Raw genomic sequence first — 21238 nt, forward strand, 5'->3', positions numbered from 1 at the left:
CCTCTGACTTCCATAGGTGTGCTATGGCGCGCGCACACACACACACACACACACACACACACACACACACACACACAAACCCATCCAAAAATAAATAAGTATAAAAATAAATTTTTTTTTGCTTTTTATTAAAATGATTTATTTTTATATTATGTGTGTGGGTATTTTGCCTATATGTATGTCTGTGTGAGGGTGTCATTCCTTGGAGCTGGAGTTACAGACAGTTGTGAGCTGCCATGTGAGTGCTAGTAATTGAACCTGGGTCCTCTGGAAGAGCAGATATTACTCTCAACTGCTGAGCCATCTCTCCAGCCCCCAATATAGTTTTTTTTTTTAAAGGCAAATGATGTTTTAGCATGACTGTGAAAACATTGACTTTCAAAAATGGTCTTTCAATGTTGATTAGATGGCTCACGCCAAAGCACACTTGCTGAATGTGCTGAATTCTGATGACCTGAATTCCATGTCTAGAATCTACTGTGAAGAAAGAACCAATTTCTAACAGTTCTCTGGACATACTCACACCATAGGCATATGTAGGCCTGCAAGCACAAGTGTACATACACACCACCACCACCACCAGCAACAACTAAATAATTGGGGGTGGGTATTTTGAGATTCTCGGTAAGAGATTGTGCTTTTAGGGATAGTTGGTATAGCCTTTTATATAGGTTTGCTTCCAGACCCAGGTAGATGAATCAGGAATGAAGAAGCAGCAGTTAATTGGGGTATATCATTAAGAAAATGAGGCAGCATGAGAAAGGAAAAACTTTATTGAGGGAAGGAAGTGAATTCTGAATTTCCAAGGATGAGAGGATTAGAAAGTTGATTAGTGCAGCTCAGAAAAAAAAAGGTTTTTTTTGAAAGTTAGTGGTCCTCATACTGTAGTTGTTGTTGCTAAGGAAGTGAGTTGAGGTGAAGGGGTCTTGGGCAGTACCAGCATCTTAGGGGTTTGAAAGGAAGGAGAGAGTAGAATTACAATGCCAAGAATATTGGGAAAGGAAATTTCAAGAAAGTCCACACTACCTAATGCTTAGGGGAAAGTCAGAATGGGACTGTTGATTTAGTAATAATTTGATAATGATATTACTAGTTAACTTTCCTAGAGTGCGGTAGTGGTAGAAACTTAAGTTCTAGAGGAGTGAAGAATGCAAAGGCAACTGTAACTAGTCTTTTGAAGTGTTTTGGGGGAAAGGGGAGAGAGTTATGTTGGGCTGTTAATTTAAAGACAGATTTACTCTGAAAATAGCCCAGTAGAAAAGGTGCTATGTGAAAGAAAAGAAAATTAATGAAGCAAATAGATGTTACAGTGTGATGTAGTTAACCTGGTAATAACAATCTGAATTTGTAAGGAAGAAGCTAATGAAAACTGGATTCCTGGCCAGGAAAGTAACATAGATCCATGAGATTCGGCATAGACTTTATGAGAATAAGAAATTTTTTTTTCTTATATTGCTGGGTAGTCGTCTTTATATGGTTATATTAAATCTAGTAATTTAACATTTAAAGAGGTTTTCTTTTTCTCCCCCCTCTTTTTGGATTTTTGAGACAGGATTTCTCTTGTACAGCCCTGGCTGTTCTGGAACTCACTGTGTAGACCAGGCTGGCCTCAAATGAAGATCCTCCTGCCTCTGCCTCCTGAGTGCTGGGATTAAAGGCATATGCCACCAGTACCTGGCAAAGAGATTTTATTTTTAAATGCAGGTAATTGTAACCATTTGTGATTATTTCAGAATAAGACTTTATTTATTTATTTATTTTGACAAAATTGAATCTGTGATTAACAAGTGATGTAAAGGGTAAAGTTATTTTCTTGTGCAAAGATTGTATTCCTCTCCTTCCCCTAGGTGAAACACATCTGAAGGCTCCAGAATGGTTCCATAGTTAAAGTCTCTCTTTTTTTTTTTTTTTTTTTTTTTTTTTTTTTTTTTTTTGTTCGGAGGCAAAGTTTGGACAATAGCCTCAAGTGGTGCTTCTGTTGAAAATGCGTGTTGTTTTTGAATGTGCTTGTATTTCTGACTTCCTTTTTTCTCTCTCTTTCAGTCTGTTCTCAGGGGAGGCAGCAAGGGGCCGTGGAGCTGGCCTCAGCACTGGGAGAGGCTGGACTTCCTGTCTCTCTGTGCTGAATGGCTGCGATGGCGCCCGCTCTCACTGACGCAGCAGCTGAAGCACACCACATCCGGTTCAAACTGGCTCCCCCATCCTCCACCTTGTCCCCTGGCAGTGCCGAAAATAACGGCAACGCCAATATCCTTATATCTGCCAACGGAACCAAAAGAAAAGCCATTGCTGCAGAGGATTCCGGTCTAGACTTCCGAAATAATCCTACCAAGGAAGACTTGGGAAAGCTGCAACCATTGGTGGCATCTTATCTCTGCTCTGATGTAACATCTGTTCCGGCAAAGGAGTCTTTGAAATTACAAGGAGTTTTCAGCAAGCAGACAGTCCTTAAATCTCATCCTCTTTTATCTCAGTCCTATGAACTCCGAGCTGAGCTGTTGGGGAGACAGCCAGTTTTGGAGTTTTCCTTAGAAAATCTTAGAACCATGAATCCAAGTGGTCAGACAGCTCTGCCGCAAGCGCCTGTGAACGGGCTGGCTAAGAAATTGACTAAAAGTTCAGCACATTCGGATCATGACAATTCCAGTTCCCTCAATGGGGGAAGACGGTCCCTCACTTCATCTGCTCTGCAGGGAGGTGAAGTGGGAGGATCTGACTCTGGGAACTTGAAGGGGGGTATGACCAATTGCACTCTTCCACATAGAAGCCTTGATATAGAACACACAACTCTATATAGCAATAATAGCACTGCAAACAAATCTTCTGTTAATTCCATGGAGCAGCCGGCACTTCAAGGAAGCAGTAGGTTATCACCTAGTACAGACTCCAGTTCTAACTTGACAAATGTTAAGTTAGAAGTCAAAAAGTCTCCTCTGTCTTCCATTCTTCTCAGTGCTTTAGACTCTGACACAAGGATAACAGCTTTACTGAGGCGGCAGGCTGATATTGAGATCCGTGCCCGCAGGTTACAGAAACGATTACAGGTTGTGCAAGCCAAGCAAGTGGAGAGGCATTTACAGCACCAACTGGGTGGATTTTTGGAAAAGACATTGAGTAAACTGCCAAACTTGGAATCCTTGAGGTCTCGGAGCCAGTTGATGTTGACCCGAAAGGCTGAAGCTGCCTTGAGAAAAGCTGCCAGTGAGACTGCCACTTCAGAGGGACTTAGCAACTTCTTGAAAAGTGATTCAATTTCAGAAGAATTGGAGAGATTTACAGCTAGTGGCATAGCCAATCTGAGGTGCAGTGAGCAAGCATTTGATTCAGATGTCACGGACAGTAGTTCAGGAGGGGAGTCTGATATTGAAGAGGAAGAACTGACTCGAGCTGATCCTGAGCAATGCCATGTACCCCTGTGAGTAGAACCTGTGATGATGCAGTCATTCTTGAAAAATGTTGGCAAGATTTAAGTAAATCCGCATTTTGTAAAGAATATATTTCTTGTATATTGACAACTAGATTGCATTAATCATTTCCTAGTTTTAGGTAAGTAAATGCATAAACCTGAAGTGGAAAAACAGAAGGCATTTCTGCTATAATATTGTGTTGCTGTGTGCTAAAAGTTTTTAAGTCTTACTAGAAAGAAACTAGAAAACATAACTGAGTAGATTTCTTTTGAAACTGTAGAACATTTTAAACTTTAATGTGTGACTTGACATTTTGTTGTTTCTAGGAAGTTGGGACAAGTGATGATTTAGTTAAATTGGTTGAAATTTATAGTGCTTTCCGTTGTACTTTCAGCATACCTGGTCTACCATTTTAATGAGAGTTTCTTTGTGTTGGAAAAGCAAACCTGTTTCCCTTTTGCTTTGAACTCTCTTAACAGTTAACATAGAGAATACATCCATGACCATAAATAGTTTTGACGATGTCTCCCTGTCAGCAAGCAAGCAGTCACCTGTAGTAGATAGCAACTGATTGTCTTGCAATTTAATTTTATTTTTGATACTTCTAGAGGTAATTGTGCCAGATCTCATAGTAGCAGGATATGGTCTTCAAGATTGCCCCCCTCCTCCCCAAGTACTGCTTCAGATTCCAGTTGCAAACCCCAGATTGTTTTTATCTGTGCTTCTGACTACTTGGCTATAAACCAGTATTCTTGTTTTGTTTTTGTTTTTCGAGACAGGGTAGTTTTGGTTCCTGTCCTGGAGCTTGCTCTATAGACCAGGCTGGCCTCGAACTTACAGAGATCCACCTGGCTCTGCTTCCCAAGTGCTATAAATCAATATTCTTAAAATTTAGTACTCACATTTGACTAATTTGACTGTGCAACTCAATACTCAGAAACTATGTCTTAATATTTACCATTTTTGTTGTTGTAAATGGTATTACAAAGAAAACAGATGAATACATGCCTATGGATGAGATGTGAGGAAGGGAGGTGTAGAGATCAGTACCTTGTCTGGACTTTTCTAGTCTCTAGGAACTTGAGTCCAACTATCCTGCCATTCTAGACTCTGTCCTTTTTGTTTTTTATGGGGAAATTTGGTTAGATAGGTCTAAAATCATAATTACCTAAGTTGTCACTGGGGATGATATTTATTCCCTTTCATGTCTATCTGGTTGGTGAGAGCGAAAATTCCAATGGTCTAAACACACCTTTGTCTTCCTGGTGACTACCTTCATCTTAAAGTTACTTCTGGATGCTAGCCATTAATCAGTTCAACCTTTGAAAAAGACTATCACTTTGGAGAGCCCAAGGATTCTGGTAGTTTGGTGCCGAGAGCAAAGACCAATATGTATTTTACAGTATCATGTTCTAAGGACTAATTAGAAAATACTGCAGAATATTTTAAACATTGCCTTTTTACATAATCCACTTTTTACTTCTTGATTCTGTTCTTTAAACACTGTGTGTGTGCTTGCACGTGTGTGTGTGTGTGTGTGTGCACATATGTATGTATATATATAATTTATTTTTTGTTTTATCTTAGTAAAATTTTTTTTAGATATTATTAAAAGTATATTGTAGCCTGGCAGTGGTGGTACACACCTTTAATCCCAGCACTCAAGAGGCAGAGGCAGGTCGATCTCTCTTGAGTTCAAGGCCCGCCAGGGCTATACAGAGAATCCCTGTCTTGAACACCCCCCTCCCCCCCCCCACCACCAATTGTATTGTGAACCATGTATGTGCCTGGTACCTTTGGCGGTCAGAAGAAGACATGTGGAATCCCCTGGAATTGGAATTACAGACTGTTACAAGCTGCTGTGTGTGTGTATCAGGAAACTGGGTTCTTTGCAAGAACAGCAAGTGCTCTTAACCACTGAGCTGACTCTTAAAGCTTTTGTTCTTGTTTTGTGAAACCATTCGTAATATACAGCATAGGCTGGCCTTTATTCAAAATCATCCTGTCTCAGTCTTAAGAGAATTACAGGTGTATACCACCACACCCAGCTGGATATGTGTTTTGTTTTGTTTTGTTTTCAATTCAGGAAAATTAATGTATTACGTATTTTTTGTTTTAGATAAAGTTTTACTGTTTTCCAAATTTGTTAGTTTTATCAAATAAAATACATAATCTCCTCAGGATAGCATACTACTCTTTTTCTTCTCTCTCTCTTTCTCTTCTCTCTCTCTCTCTCTCTCTCTCTCTCTCTCTCTCTCTCTCTCTCTCTCTCTCTCTCTCTCTCTCTCTTTTTTCCCCAAAACACAAGTTTTCTCTGTGTGTAGCCCTGGCTGTCCTGGAACTTACTCTGTAGACCAGGCTGGCCTCAAACTCAGAGATACCCACCTGCCTCTGCCTCCACCTCCCGAGTGCTAGGATTAAAGGCATGCACCGTTCGTTACCATCCAGCTCAGCTATTTCTCTTCTTACATTTATATACTTAAGGAAACATACTTGAAGGTGACTTAATCTACCTTTACTTTTTGTGGGTGTGGAAGGAGTGCTTTTGAGACAGGTTTTCTTTGTTTCACAGCTCTGGGTGTCCTATAACTGGCTTTGTGAACCAGGCTGGCCTTGAACTCAGAGAAATCTGCCTGCCTCTGCCTCCCGAGTGCTGGGATTAAAGGCATGCGTCGCCTGCCCAGCCTACGTTTAATCTTTGTGTGTTAGATTTGTGAGAACAGAGACAAAAAGACTTGGGAAAGATGGGCTATATATTTGAAAGTAGATCTACTTCTTTTGCTGGAGATGTACAGTCTGCTGTACTAGACAAGGCTGAATGTATAGAGATGCTTAAAAATAGTTTCTCCTTGATGCTAATAAAAAGGTGATTCATTTCCATTGGAGAGTTTGAGTGTTGAGATAGCTATGCTTTTAGTTAGTGAATTAGCTGCTTCATTAAGTTTGTTTATATTATGGACATGGATAATACTATGTATCTGACAGGAAACTTTAAGGGTCCATGCCTGTCTTCCAACCTTTTTTAAAAGATATAACAGTCACTGCATTTGAAACATTGTAAATCATATGAACTTACTTTGTTTATTTAATTAAAAAACAAAAAACAAATATGTTCAGCCAGCATGGTGGTATACACTTAGTTCCAGCACTCAGGCAGAGGCAATTGGATTTCTGTGAGTTCAGGGCCAGCCTAGTCTATATAGTAAGTTCCAGGCCAGCCAGCTAGGGCTACATAGACTCTGTCATGTTTCCAAAATTTTAAAACAAACATATTAATCTGTATGCTTACTGTGTTCAGGATATATTACATTGAAAGCTTTTTTTGTGTTTTTGTAAGAGTATTTATTTGTGTTTTTAAGAGTATTTTTTTTTTTTTTTTTTTTTTTTTTTTTTTTTTTTTTTTTTTTTGGTTTTTCGAGACAGGGTTTCTCTGTGTAGCTTTGCGCCTTTCCTAGAACTCACTTGGTAGCCCAGGCTGGCCTCGAACTCACAGAGATCTGCCTGGCTCTGCCTCCCGAGTGCTGGGATTAAAGGGTGCTGGGATTAAAGGTGTGCGCCACCACCGCCCGGCTTATTTTGGTTTTTTGAGACAGGGTTTCTCTGTGTAGTTTTGGTGCCTGTCCTGTATCTCTCTCTCTCTCTCTAGACCAGGCTGGCCTTGAACTCACAGAGATCCTCCTGGCTCTGCCTCCCGAGTGTTGGAATTAAAGGCGTGCACCACCAACGACCATTAAGAATATTTTAATCCAGTGTGAAATCTTGATTAAGAGGGCAGAAAATATGACTTAGTGGTTGAACATTTTTGTAGCATGCACAAAGGCCCTGGATTCAATCCCTAGCACTCCTCACTCCCACATAAACAAACCACAACCAAAACCAAGTTAACAATCCTCAAGTAACAACAAAAGTACCCAAGGAGAGAACTTAATCTATAGGATAATCTAGTCATTGAGACATATACAAGCTTCCATTGGTTTGGAATTTTGGAGGAGTGTACCTTTTTTTTTTTTTTTTTTTCTCTTCCCAAGACAGGGTTTCTCTGTGTGGCCCTGGTTGTTCTGGAACTAGCTCTGTAGACCAGGCTGGCCTCAAATTCAAGAGATCCACCTGCCTCTTAGTTTGTAATACTGGGATTAAAGAGATGCACCACCACCGACTTCCTGGCAAGGATTGTACTTTGTGGGGGTGGGTTGGGGAGATAGGGTCCTTTTCCTACCCTGAGTGCTGAGATAACAGGTGATGCTGCTGTGCCTTAGGAGTTTCTGAGAGCACACTGGGCTTTGTGCACTAGGGATAAGTACACACTACCAGCTGAGCTACTTCCCAGCCCAAAGAGTGAGTATCCTTTTAAGCTTCCTTCCTGGATTCATGTTGTTTTTCTGTTCTTGTTTCATGGTTCACTTTTGGGCTTAATTTATGCTAACCTGTATTTTATTTGTGCAGTATCCTTCTGAAGACTTACTTCAAATCAGTTACCTCCAGATAAGCTTGCTGGTGTGCAATTCAAGGCAGTGAAGTCCCTTGAATTTTGGATGTTCTTGATTGCGGTGGAACTTGTGTAATAGAGTGGCTTTCTAGAATTTTGTAGGTATTGTGGTTTGTTGTTTGTTTTTTAAGGTACTCTGAAATGCTGTATATTATAGTTCCTCTTTGAAATTAAAGATGCAGAGATGCTGCTGCCAAAAGTGGCAGTCAGATTGTTTTGTTATTTTTCTATGCTTTCATTTCCACAGTGATAAGGTAGAAGAAAACTCAGCCAGAGGGACTAAGTTGTATCTCTGATAAATCATCTATTGGTGGTGGTGGTGGTGAATATGAGCAAAATACATTGTATAAATTCTCAAAGAACTAAAAACAAAAAGACAAAAATACTGGCTCTAGGACTAAGTATGATTACTTTTTTTAAAAAAAAAAGTAGTCCGTTGAAGCTATTGTGTTTCTTGCTATTTGATTTGCTCAACATCTTAAATTTAATACCTCTTCCTTTTCTATGATCTGTGTGTGAGACAGACACCCCTCCCAATTCTCTCCCCTTTTTTATTTCTTTTTCTTCTTCTTCTTCTTCTTTTTTTTTTTTTTTTTTTTTTTTGGTTTTTTGAGACAGGGTTTCTCTATAACAGCCCTGGCCGTTCTGGAACTCACTCTGTAGACCAGGCTGGCCTCGAACTCACAGAGACAGGTGGACCTGTCTTTGCCTCTCAAGTGCAGAGATTAAAGACATATGCCACCACTGCCCGGCTCCTTTTTTTATTCTTAAAGAGTGAGGAGCATAGTAGAATTCTCTACCACTGTTGAGAATTAATTTTTTGTCTTTTTAGGCTTGAGTTCCTCACTTAACACTTACAGATTGCACCTTTTTCGTTACTGACTGCTAACTTGTTTGGTAATTATTGGGTCAGACCTACATATCTGGGAAAGGCTGTCTTTACTATCAGCAGTAATATCCTTGTACTTTGTTGTATATGCTGAGGGGCCTGGTTACTTAACACTGATCACTTACATTTCAATAGGGATTCGCTTTCAGAGCTGAAGTAGGCCTCTTGGTTCTCTAAAGAGTCAGCCAGCCTGGTGATCTGTATGTGTGCTTATAGTAACTGTTTAGTGTTGATGTGTGTTCGCCTGCAGAAATGAAATATCAGTGTGTAAGATTATTGAGTGGAAGAGGAGGGTGGGATACAGTAAGAACAAAGACAAAGATCTTTTTCCAGATGAAAATATTTTCACTTTGTAATGCTGCTTGTTGGAATGGTAAGATATGAAAAAAAAAAAATCTACCTAAAAAAACTATCATTTAATCTCTTCCTTCCCAAAAAAGCAAAATGATAAAACAATTTGCTTTCTGTCTTGTATTTTTGGTAAGTACATATTTTAAAACTCTCTGTGTATGTGTGTGGGTTTGTGCACATGAGTACATACAGTTTCTGCAGAGAACAGATTAGAGTATTGGATCCCCCGGATCTGGAGTTATAGATAGTTATGAGCAGCCTGTTGTGGGTGCTGGGAACTCAACTTGGGTCCTCTGCAGTAGCGTGATCACTCTTTAATGGCTGAGCTGTCTCTCTCTAGCTTCCCCCTACCTTTTATTGTTTTTGTTTGTTTATATAGCCCTGGCTACATATGTAGACCAGGCTGAACTCAAAACTCAAGAGTTTCTGCCTCTGCTGGTATCAAAAGCATGGGCAAAAGTTTTTTTTTCCCCCAGAAATAGACTTTTATTTTTTAAAAGTCTGATAGAGACCTAAGGCCCTTGCCGGACTGTGGTGGCACACTCCTTTAATTCCAGCACTCAGATCTCTGTGAGTTTGAGGCCTACAGAGTTCCAGGACAGCCAAGGCTACACAGAGAAACCCTGTCTTAAAAAAAAAAAAAAAAAAGAAAAAAAATAATACTAATAAAAAAGAAACCTGAGGCCCTTAGGCTTGATCCCCTAGTACTGAAAAACAAACAAACAAAAGTAAAACTATGACATTGTAAATATTGATATATGTAGAACAAAAAAGGTATATAAAGCTATCTGATCCATCCATATCAGCATAACTTCATGTCTACTTTTTAGATGTGTGAAGAAAGCATAGTTGACTCTTTCATTGACGTTTTTGCCTTTTATAAACTTTTTTTTTTGGTTTTTCGAGACAGGGTTTCTCTGTGTAGTTTTGCGCCTTTCCTGGAACTCGCTTTGTAGACCAGGCTGGCCTCGAACTCACAGAGATCCACCTGGCTCTGCCTCCCGAGTGCTGGGATTAAAGGCGTGCGCCACCACCGCCCGGCACCTTTTATAAACTTTTAGTCTGAGGTCAAAAAGCTTGGTGTCCTTCCCCCAGTCCAGGGTTTATATAGATGTCCAATTGGGTGAAAATAATTTTCTTTTTAAACTGGCACTCTCCCAGGAGATTTTTCTTTTCTAAGTATTCTTTAAGTACCCCTGTGCATAGAGGATTTTGCAAGGTCCTTATTCAGAAGGCTGGGAGGACAGGCCTATGTAAGATGAAAACGGGATGAAGCTTTCTTAAGATTCATTTGGTTCTAACCATATGTATATGAAATTCACATGTAAGTACATTCATGGAAGAAATTTGGCTTGGAAGGGTAAGTAGAAAAGTTAATTTTGAATTTGTAGAAAATTTGCTTAGTGTAGTTATTGGTTGTTCTCCATTTTGAGAATTCTTAAGACTTTGTTGTAATGATAACCTATCAGGAAGTGGGTCCTGCATTCTAGAGTTGAAATACAGGTAAGTGTGCAATCCCAATGATGAAGCGTGTATGTGTTTATTTTATATTTTATTTTGATTTTTGAGACATTGTCTCTGTAGCTGTCTGTCTGTTCTAGAATGGGTATTAAAGATGTGTGCCTAAAGATGTGTGCCACCACACCTGGTAATAGTTTTTATATATTTTTTAAAATATTTATTTTATATGAATGAGTGTTTTCGCTCTACATATGTACCTGTACCACACATGTACCTGTGGAGGTCAGAAGAGGGTGTCTAGTTCCCTGGAACTGGAGTTACAAATGGTACCATGTGGGTACTAGGAATTGAACCTGGATCCTCTAGAAGAGCAGCATATACTTTTAACTACTGAGCTCTCTCTCTAGTCCCTCTATGATTTTATATTTTATTAAGTATGAGGGCTATTTCCATAAATGTCTAAAGCAGTGTTAAAATATTTTTCTATGGTTTGCTCTAAATACACAGTGCTAGAGTATCAATCGGTCAAACATCTTTAATTTTTTTTTTTTTTTTTTTTTTTTTTGAGATGACATTGTATAGCTCTGGTTCGTCTGGAACTTGCTATGTAGATCAACCTGCCTCAGACTGCCAGAGATCTGCCTACCTCTGCCTTCAAGTGCTTGGATTAAATTTGTCTGCCAACACACTCAACTCTAATTTCTTTCTTTAAAAATCTTTTGAGACTAGCCTTCAAGTTATTATGTTGCTAAGGATGATCTTGAACTCCTGATCATCCTGTCTTAACTAAGCCTCAAGTCCTCTAATTATACTACCATATCTGCAAATATCTCTGGATTCATAAGTGAATAAGATTGGCTGATGAACTTTATTTAAAGGGTAAGGCATGGAACTGCTTCCACATTTCCTTGCAGGATGGTTTTCAAGATGTTGCATAAGCTTATGTTCCATCCCTTTGATCCATGAGCCCTATAACATTGATCAGAGGAGTTACCTTAATCGTTATTCTGAATGTGTCATTCTGAGGTTAGTCACAATGTCCCTGAGGCCATTCTAGAAGAGTTTAGAATTCTTTGAGCAAAGACTAATAATATTAACTTTCAATGGATTCTAATTATTTGGAGACTAGCTTTTCAGGATCAGTTATCCATATTAACTTTGCCTCAAAAGGGCAAGGCAACACTTTTGGAAGTAAGGAATGATGAGGACACATGAGAATGGAAAGTTTGGTTCTTGTCTTCAAAGAGTCTTGGGTTTTATTAATTACTACCTACAGCGTAGTAGGAAAGGAAGCATTTGTTAGACATTGTGTGCCTAGTACTAGGTATATGTCATGGGCATTTTTAAAGGGTTTTTGTTGTTGTTTTATTTTGTTTTTGTTTGTTTTTTTCTTTCAGTCAGGGTCTCTATTTAGCTCAGGCTCTCTTAGAACTGCATGTAGACCAGGCTGTCCTTGAACCAACAGAGATCCACCTGCCTCTGCCTCCTGAATGCTGGGATTAAAGGTGTGTACCACAACCTCTGGTAGGAATTTACATAGTATGGGCAATAATACTGGGGGATTTTGGAGGGGCAGGAGTAATTTGCTTTGGGCTAAGATGAAAAAGACTGGAACAGAGACACAAATTGACTTTGGGTCAAGGATAATGCATAATTTCAATAAGAAATAGAATGGGTCAGTTCTAAGGGTGAGGGAGCTCAGAGTGAGGATGTTGTATTGACTGTCAGTAAAAAGCTATCTGTGGCCTTGGAATTGTACAGAAATCAACAGCCATATTAGTCTAGAAATATCAAACTTAATTTTTCCCCATTTGTACATGTAGATGGTATTAAATATGTAAGGTTTTACGTATGTGTATTTTATTTAAAAAAAAAAACTAATAAAGTCTCTAAAATAGAAAACAGAAAAGATCTGTCTGCCAAAGAAAAAGTTCAAAGTGGAAAAATGAGGTTGGAAGGGTAGGTTGGAGTGATGATTTCTTGATTAACAGGCTAGCACATTTGAATTTTATCCCAAGAATGGTAAAGAATCGCTGAAGCGTTAGAATGCTTTAGGTGTTCATAAAGGACTCAGTCAGTGCTATTGTAAGTTGGATCAATTGGTGGCTCTCTGGTAGTATGGGACTAAAGTAGTAATATAAGACAGAGAGGCCGTTGCTATAGCCTTACTTCAGATAAAGGCCTTGAATGATATCGGCAGACGTATGGAATAGAAGAAAGAATGGTCAAAAGTAAAATAAAATTGCTTTCATAGAATGAAGAAAAAAAAAAGTAACGGTCCAGGTATAATATTGATGTCCTGGAGAGTTTTAGAGATGAGATTGGGGGCAAGCACAAATTTGTCGTTTACAGATAAGAAGAGACACATCAGGTGACTTCCATGCTAAAGATTATTAAAGTTAAGAGTCAGGGCTGTAGTAGCAGTCTTAACTCCAATTTAATACCTTTCCTTGATTAAACACACTGGAAACTTGGTGACGTGACTGGATTTTGGTTTTAGGAAACTGACAGAATACTGATGGAAATAGGAAAGGTGGCGAAAAAAGATGTTGGTGTGAGAAGGAAAGCTTAAGGATGGCATCCAGAGTGGAAGTGCTTTTTTATTGAAGACTGGTGACTTTGATTTTTAGCTTTTATCTTTAGATCTTAGGTTTTTGTCTGTGAATTTGAAACAAGATTTTAACTTAAATTTCCCTATGCTCCCTGAACAACCAGTTAGCCAGAAAGAATGTATTATGTGAGATTAGTATTACTCTGATTACAAATTCTTCTTTCAACTGGACAGTGGTGACTTATGCCTTTAATCTCAGCACTGGGGAGGCAGAGGCATGCGGATCTCTGAGTTCAAGGACAGCCTGGTCTACAGAAAGAGTTCCAGGACAGCCAAGGCTACACGGTCTGAAAAAACAAACAAACAAACAAACAAACAGAAAAATAAATGAAGAAAGCATTTTTTAGAAAACTCTGTGTAGAATGGGTAGTAGATAGTCAAGAGAGCCCTGTGTGACTCTAATAACCTTGGCATTTTAATTTGATGGAACATTGTTAGTTAGAATTAAATGTTACCTTTGTGTTTGAGAAAATTTAGGAATAATACTTAATGATCATCTTTTCAGATACATCTGGCAAGTTAGCACTCATTATGTTCTATTATCCAAACATGAAAGTTAATGTTTATATTGCACTGAATTTCTATGGTGAGGGACACCCCCCTCCCCAGTTTTTTTTGGCATTCATAGTTCTTTTTTTCTTCCCAAGCCAAACTGTATTCAACTTTTTTTTTTTTTTGGTCTATTCGAGACAGGGTTTCTCTGTGTAGCTTTGCGCCTTTCCTGGAACTCACTTGGTAGTCCAGGCTGGCCTTGAACTCACAGAGATCTGCCTGGCTCTGCCTCCCGAGTGCTGGGATTAAAGGCGTGCGCCACCATCGCCCGGCTGTATTCAACTTTATTAAAGATACTTTCCATAAACAGTCATGGTTTTTCAGGCAGGACATGGGCAGACAATCATTAACAGAATACAAGAACTTCCAGACTCCCTTCTACCAAAATCAGAAAGCCACTATAAAACCCAATGAGTCTTCATTCGATGCTTTGAAAAGGGCGAGAGCTTAGAGTGAGGGCTGACAGTTCACATTGAGGATGCTGTTTAACGACTCTCACAAGCCAGCCCTGACTTTCAGGAAGCAAAACACACACAGCAAAATTATCAATCTGAAGATCCACAATCTTTTATAAAAGGAACCACTGCTCTTTTGAGAGCACAATGATACCACTGCAAAGTCCAGATTGCCTGATAGACCGGCAAAACTAATTTTGGGGGTCAGGTTCCAACAGGTCTCTGGTTTGAAGAGAGTTAAGTCAACGTTGATGGTCCAGGGGAGGAGGACACAGAAGTGAATTTAGAGTTTCCCACACAAGGCATTTTGTGCCATGGTGGTACATATGTCAACATCAGGACGTCTCTCCTGAGAGCCAAGAGGAGTCTTTCAAAATTAGCAGGGAAAGATATTTTCCAACATCAACCATCACCAATCCAGCTTGGGAGACATTTTGTTAGTGACACATGTCCCCCCCCCCCCCCCCCAAACAAGGAAGTGTTCTGTGTGCTAACAATGTAGCTTAAAAAAAAGTAAAAACAAAATTTTGCATTTTTATAAAACTTGATAAAAAATAGTATTTCAAACTGTACAGTCACCAGAAGTACACAGTTATCAAAATGCACACATTTCACTTGGCATCTCCAGCACCAGACAGCTTTCTGTGCCTGGTCTGTTTTGGCATCTGCATTTTCTGCAGGATTATTCGAACCTTTACTAGCATCGGCTTCCCCTTCTTCCCCTTGGGGACCTTTTCTCCCTTCTTTGCAGGGGCCTTTTTAGGCTTGGTCTCTGGCTTTGGAGGAGCAGGTTTAGCAGACAACCTTGCAGATCTTCTCCGTGGCTCGTCCTTCACCTTGGCTTTATGTCCTTTAGTATCCTGTTCAGCCTTTCTTTTGGACATGGCGGCGGGGGATGTCGGTGCTGAACTCGGGGATGCAGAGGTGCACCGGTTTGGTCTGTCCGGGGGTCGTTCTCGATGCTTCTTCACACTGCTCCACATTCATAATTCTGAACACAGAAGTTTTTGTTGGCAAAATAGGGATCCTAAGTTTATATTTATGAAAGTTATATAAAGGATGGCATCCAGAGTGAAGGGCTTTTTTGTTGAAGAATGGTGACTTTGACTTTTTTTATGGTAAAGAATCAAATGGTGCTAGTAAATATTTATAGTTTTGCAAGGAGGTGGTGCACACCTTGAATCCTTGAATGGAGGCAGGGGCAGGTGATCCCTAATGTTCTGGCCTACAGAATGAGTTACAGGGCATCCAAAGATACACAGAGAAACCCTGTCAAAATAAAACAACTCCTCTCCTCCCCCTAAAAGAAAATATTTATTAAATTCTTAGTCAATTTACATGAGGAAGAAACATTAAACAATAGAGGCAGAGTCAGGATTTTTTTTAATCTTTTTTTAAATTATTAAAACTTGCTCTCCTTGAGTAATGGGATTGATATTATTAAAATTTATTTTATTTGCATTTGTTTATTTTGTGTGGGTGTTTGTGTGAATGCCATAATGCATGTGTGTAGGTAGAGGACAGTTGAAAGGAATTTTCTTTCCTTTCCCCTGGGTTCTAGGGAACAGACTCAGTTTGTTAGGCTGGGTGGCAGTCACTTTTACCCACTGAGCCATCTCACTGGCCTTCATTTTTTTGAGATAGTGTTTTATGATAGCCCATACTAGCCTTAAACTTGTGATCCTCCCGCCTCTTTTAGTCTTGGGAGGTCTAGGCTAATTGCTTCATGCCATCATGTCTGGTGATTGAGGTTAATTTGTCTCAGAGAAAAAAAAGTTTCCTTTTTTTTTATTTTTTTTATTTTATATGCCTTGGTATTTTACCTGCATGAATGTCTGAGTGAGGGTGTTGGATCCCCTGAAACTGGAGTTACAGACAGTTGTGAGCTGCCATGTGGGTGTTGGGAATTGAACCCAGGTCCTGTGGAAGAGCAGCCAGTGCTCTTAACTGATGAAGCATCTCTCCAGCCCCACCCTTTAAATTTCTTATTTTATCTTTTTTATGTGCATGGTGTTTTGCCTGAATCAGTGTGTTCGTATCATTTGTGTACAGTGCCCAAAGAGGCCAGAAGAGTGCATCAGATCTCCTGGAGCTGGAGTTACAGATGCTTCTTAGGCACCATGTGGGTGCTGGGAATTGAACCCAGGTCCTCTTCAAAAACAGACAATGCCCTTAACCATTGAGCCATCTCTATCCCTGCCTCCTGCTCCTCCTAGGAATTCTTTGGGTTGCCCTGAATGTCCTGGAACTCACTTATTAGAGCAGGATGGCCTCAAACTCAGAGATCCTCCTGCCTCTGTCTTCCTGAGTGCTGGGATTAAAGGTGTGCACCACTACTGGCAATTGAGACTCAGTTTTTAAGTGATAGTTTGTTAAAGCAGTGTCATTAGTTTTTAAAGATAATATAACGCAAAATAAGAGGGACACAGACTCACTTAAATGCCATTGAAATATTTTAATTTTAGAAACATTTTCTTTGAAAAAGTTTTTGTTGTTGAGTATAAAGTGTTATGGAAAATATAGATTACTCAGATTCTTTGCACAGCCTAAAAAAAACTTAAGACATTTACATAGATCACAGAGGTAACTAGTTAACAAAATAGTTATTGTCACAAAAAAAGAAATAGTATGCTATGAGAGTTTCTTAGAAAAGCAGACATTGGGGCATAAGTAATATTTAGCTATAGATCGAGAGTTCAGGAAACGAGGTGATGGTGGAAGGAAAGAAGACAAAACCTATTCACAAAATGTAGAAACAAAAAAGCACCCAGCCTGGTGGTGGCAGCGGCGGCGGCAGCGGTGCCTTTAATCCCAGCACTTGGGAGGCAGAGCCAGGTGGATCTCTGTGAGTTCGAGGCCAGCTTGGCCTACAGAGTGAGATCCAGGACAGGCACCAAAATTACACACAGCCTGGGCTACCAAGTGAGTCCCAGGAAAGGCGCAAAGCTACACAGAGAAACCCTGTCTCAAAAAAAAAAAAAAAACAAAACAACAACAACAACAAAAAAAAAAAAAACAAAAAAAAAAACACCCAGATCTTACAGTTGGGCCAATGTAATAGTGTAGGAGTAAAGAGATAACCATGGTAGAATAAAACCTACATGAAGGAAGCCCTTGAGTAAATGGATAAGGGAGTGTTTAGCTCTCCTGTGAGAAAAGGGACTTTTGATCAGAAATGATTTGGTATTGGTGAGATGGCTCTGGGTAAAGGCACTCGCTGCCAAACCTGATGACTTTCTTGGTTCAATCCTTGGGACCCACATGGTGGTAGGAGAGATACATAGTTTAAGTTGTCCTTTGACCTTACATATGTACAATGGCCCCAAATGAAATATAGAATTAATCAATATAATTCAAAAGTTTAAAATATCATGTTTGTCATAGAGTTTAGAAAGCTGATATTAGTTGGTTGAGTTAGCAGAATTAGTTCTGTAGTGCAAGTGCAGCCATCTATAGGTGGACTTTTCTTTCCTCTCTGGCAGTTCCCAAATAACCAACATGGAGACCTAGTATTAACTATAAATGCTTGGCCAATAGCTCAGGCTTGTTACTAGTTAACTCTTACATTTAAATTAACCCATATTTTTATATATGCTATGCCATGTGGCTTGGTACCTTTTATCAGTATGGCATGTCCATCTTCTGATCTCTGTGTCTTGCTGATGACTCCAGATTCCACCCTTCTTCCTCCCAGCATTCTCAGTTTGGCTCTCTGGCCTAACCTTATCCTGTTCAGCTATTGGCCAATCAGCTTTATTAAACCAATGACAGCAGCATAGATTCACACAGTGTAAAGGAACATTCCACAGCCATCTAAGGCTAGTTTTCGTTTGTTTTGGTAAATAGAGCTTTATTGGAACACAGCCATGCAATATTTCTTCCATATATTGTTGGGGGTGTTTCAGACAGATGAATTAGGTGTATTAGTTACTTTTCTCTCTCTCTCTCTCTCTCTCTCTCTCTCTCTCTCTCTCTCTCTCTCTCTCTCTCTCTCTCTTTTTTGAAAGATTACCTGACAAGAAGCAACTTAAGGGAAGAAGGATGTATTTCAGTTTACAGTTTGAAGGAATTGTCCATATTGGACAGGAAGTTCTGGCAACAAGGAATTGAGGTGGTCAATCACATTGCATCCATAATCAGAAAGGGAGGAACAATGGATGCTTTCTCTTTGTTCAGTCCGGGGCCTTAGCCTATGCAGTGGCACCACCACACATTGGGTGGGTTCCCACTTCAATTAACCGAATCATGATAATTCCTGACAGATGTGTCCAGAGGCTTGTCTCCTAGGTGATTTCTATATCTTGTCAAGTTGATAATAATAACGGTCATGCAGGTAATGCTTATATATGTGAGCACATGAGGATATAAAATATTTTAATTCTAATCCTTGAAATGTGACAAAAACTCACTTGTCCTTGTGAAATTGAAAAGAATGTTGGTTGAGGCTAGAGAGATGCTCAGTGGTTAAGAGCGTTTTAATGCTTTTGCAAAGGATTTGGGTTCAATTAATTCTCAGTATCCACATGGTGACTCACAACTATGTGTAACTCCAGTGCCAGGAGATTGGATACCTTCTTAAGATCTCCTGGGGCACCAGGCACACATATGGTGTGTATACATACATACATTCAAAGCTCCCATACATATAAAATAAATCAAAAAAAATTTTAAGGATATTGCTTTATGCCCTTCCCTCAGTGCTTTTTAGGTTTTGTGTGTGGTGTTTATTTATTTATTTTGAGAGAGTTGGGTGGGCAGAGTGATGTAACACATTACTTAGTTCATTGGATAATTTAATAAAATCATAAAAAGCAAAATATTGTAAAAATTCCTGTGAAGGAGATTTTTCTACTTTGCCTGATCAATGGAGAGGAAAGGATCCTGGGTAACAGCTTGGGCAGTTAATCACTTTATGACCTAGATTAAGCTATACCATATTTTTTTAAAAAAATTTTATTTAATTTGAGATAGGTCTCTACATAGCCCTGGTTGTCCTAGAACACGCTATGTAGAAGATTGGCCTGGAATTTACAGGGCTCCACCTGCCTCTGCCTCCTAAGTGCTGGGAATAAAGCACCGTTTTTGCCAGTACCATACTTTTTAATTGAAAATATCTTGCCTATGCAAAATAGACATGATATGTGGTTTGACGGCTTATCTTGTTTTCTATGGTTTTTAAAGAGGATCAAATGGACATGAAAACTGAAAGCTTGGTCATGTGCTATGGAGAAAGTTTGACAATCCTGTGGTTAATGATGCATTTATCTTAGTGTTTTTCAATCAAGTATCACAATAATGAGTGCCTTCTGAGAGGTTTTGTGGAAGCACATTGTATGTCGACAATCTTTTTATTTCTCAAAAAGAAAAAAGGAATAAATAAAGAGGGAAGTTAATATAGATGGAGCATCTTTTGTTTATTTCACTTAGAGCTTACGTTTTTTTTCTTAGACACATTTCAGATGAAGGTGGAGGTGTTTGGTAATTTTGTGTTTTTTTGCTGTTTTTCATTTTGATAAGGACTCACTGTGGTAGTCACAATGACCTTGAATTCAGAGTTTTGCTTTGGCCTCTTGACTGTTGAGGTTGCAGATGTATGCTATTTGGCAAGTCTTGTTTGATACCTGGCTCATAACAGAAAGGCTCTCTAAAGCTGATAAGCTGGTTTAGCTTGAGCCTGTATATTTTTTTTTTTTTTTGCATAGGCTCTCTATTTAGACTAGGCTAGCCTTGATCCTCTGGAGCTCTGCTGGGGATGTCTTTCTGTATGCTGTGAATGCCTGTTGCTCTGATTTGGTTGATAAAATGCTGATTGGCCAGTAGCCAGGCAGGAAGTATAGTATAGGCAGAATAAATAAAGACCAGAATTCTGGGAACAGAAAGGCTGAGTCAGGAGTCGCCAGCCAGACACAGAAAAAAACAAGATGTGAAGGCAGAACTGGGAAAAAGGTACTAAGTCACGTGGCTAAGCATAAATAAGAATTATGGGTTAGTTTAAATGTTAGAGCTAGTCAGTGGTAGGCCTGAGCTAATGGCTGAGCAGTTTTAATTAATATAAGCCTCTGTGTGTTTACTTGGGTCCAAGCAGCTGCAGAACTGGCGGGTGAGAGATTTGTCCTGACCATGGGCCAGGTGAGACACAAGAAAACTTCAACAACAGAGCTCTGCCTCCCTACTTTTTTTTTTTTAAGTTAAAAATTGTACAAAATTATTGAGCTGAAAATGGAGAGCTAAATAATAGCTGCTCATTAGCTCCTAAGAAAAGGAAATTTTTGTTTTCACAACACAAAAGCATTCTTTAGAGAGAGTCTATTTAGCCCTTTTCAAAGTTATTTAAAAAACTGCATGTGTATATGTATACATGTTATGCACATAGAGGCTAGAGGTTGACAGTGATGTCTTCCATTGTTTCTCTACCTTACCTATTTTTTTCACTGAAGTTGGAGCTCAATGATTGGCTAGAAAGTCGGGCTAACAAGGCCCAGGGAGCCTTGTTACACCTTCTTTCCTCCTTGGTATTATAATCATGAGCTCTGCTGTGCCTAGGTTTTGACATGTGCTAAGGATTCTGACTGAGATCCTCATGCTTTCTTGGTAAGTACCTTACTTCTCAGAGCCCCTTTTCAAAATTTTAGATGAAAAATTCGAGGAATTTACTATCATTTCTAGATACTACATTAACAAATTGGTTATGTAAGAAAAGAAAATTTTGGTGCTGGAGAGATGGTTCCACAGTTAAGAGCACTTTCTACTCTTGAAGACCTGGGTTCAGTTGCCAGTAGGTCACAACCATCCCTAACTCTAATTTCAGGGAATCCAACACCCTCTTCTGACTATTGATGGCTGCTGGAGGAAGGGGCAGTCATTATCTTCAGTTGTGTGCCCACTAATGATCTCATCAGAAACATACATTATCTTTAAACTCTATAGACTGTTAATATGTATTTTATTTTGTTGTTGTGTGCTTGTATTTGAGCTGAGTCTTGAGCTGTAGCTGAGGCTGATTGGGAAATTGAGGTTCTTCTGCCT

At 39.4% G+C, this 21238-nt stretch overlaps 1 protein-coding gene and 1 pseudogene across 5 annotated transcripts in view; one reads left to right on the forward strand and one right to left on the reverse strand.

Moving 5' to 3' along the window:
* The window catches only part of Kansl1 (KAT8 regulatory NSL complex subunit 1), a 145201-nt gene that overhangs the window by 42437 nt on the left and 81526 nt on the right, over window positions 1-21238 (forward strand). For all 5 annotated transcript variants that reach the window (XM_052759672.1, XM_052759674.1, XM_052759677.1 and 2 more), the window contains one exon: window positions 2044-3415. In XM_052759672.1, the coding sequence (XP_052615632.1) occupies window positions 2127-3415 (1289 nt within the window). In that variant the 5' untranslated portion in view covers window positions 2044-2126. The remainder of the gene's footprint in view (window positions 1-2043; window positions 3416-21238) is intronic.
* LOC128123359 (non-histone chromosomal protein HMG-17-like) lies at window positions 14824-15571 on the reverse strand (annotated as a pseudogene).

Source organism: Peromyscus californicus, unplaced genomic scaffold (assembly GCF_007827085.1).
Source record: "Peromyscus californicus insignis strain IS unplaced genomic scaffold, ASM782708v3 Scaffold_3__1_contigs__length_106647218, whole genome shotgun sequence".
In the NCBI taxonomy this organism is placed as follows: Eukaryota; Metazoa; Chordata; class Mammalia; order Rodentia; family Cricetidae; genus Peromyscus; species Peromyscus californicus.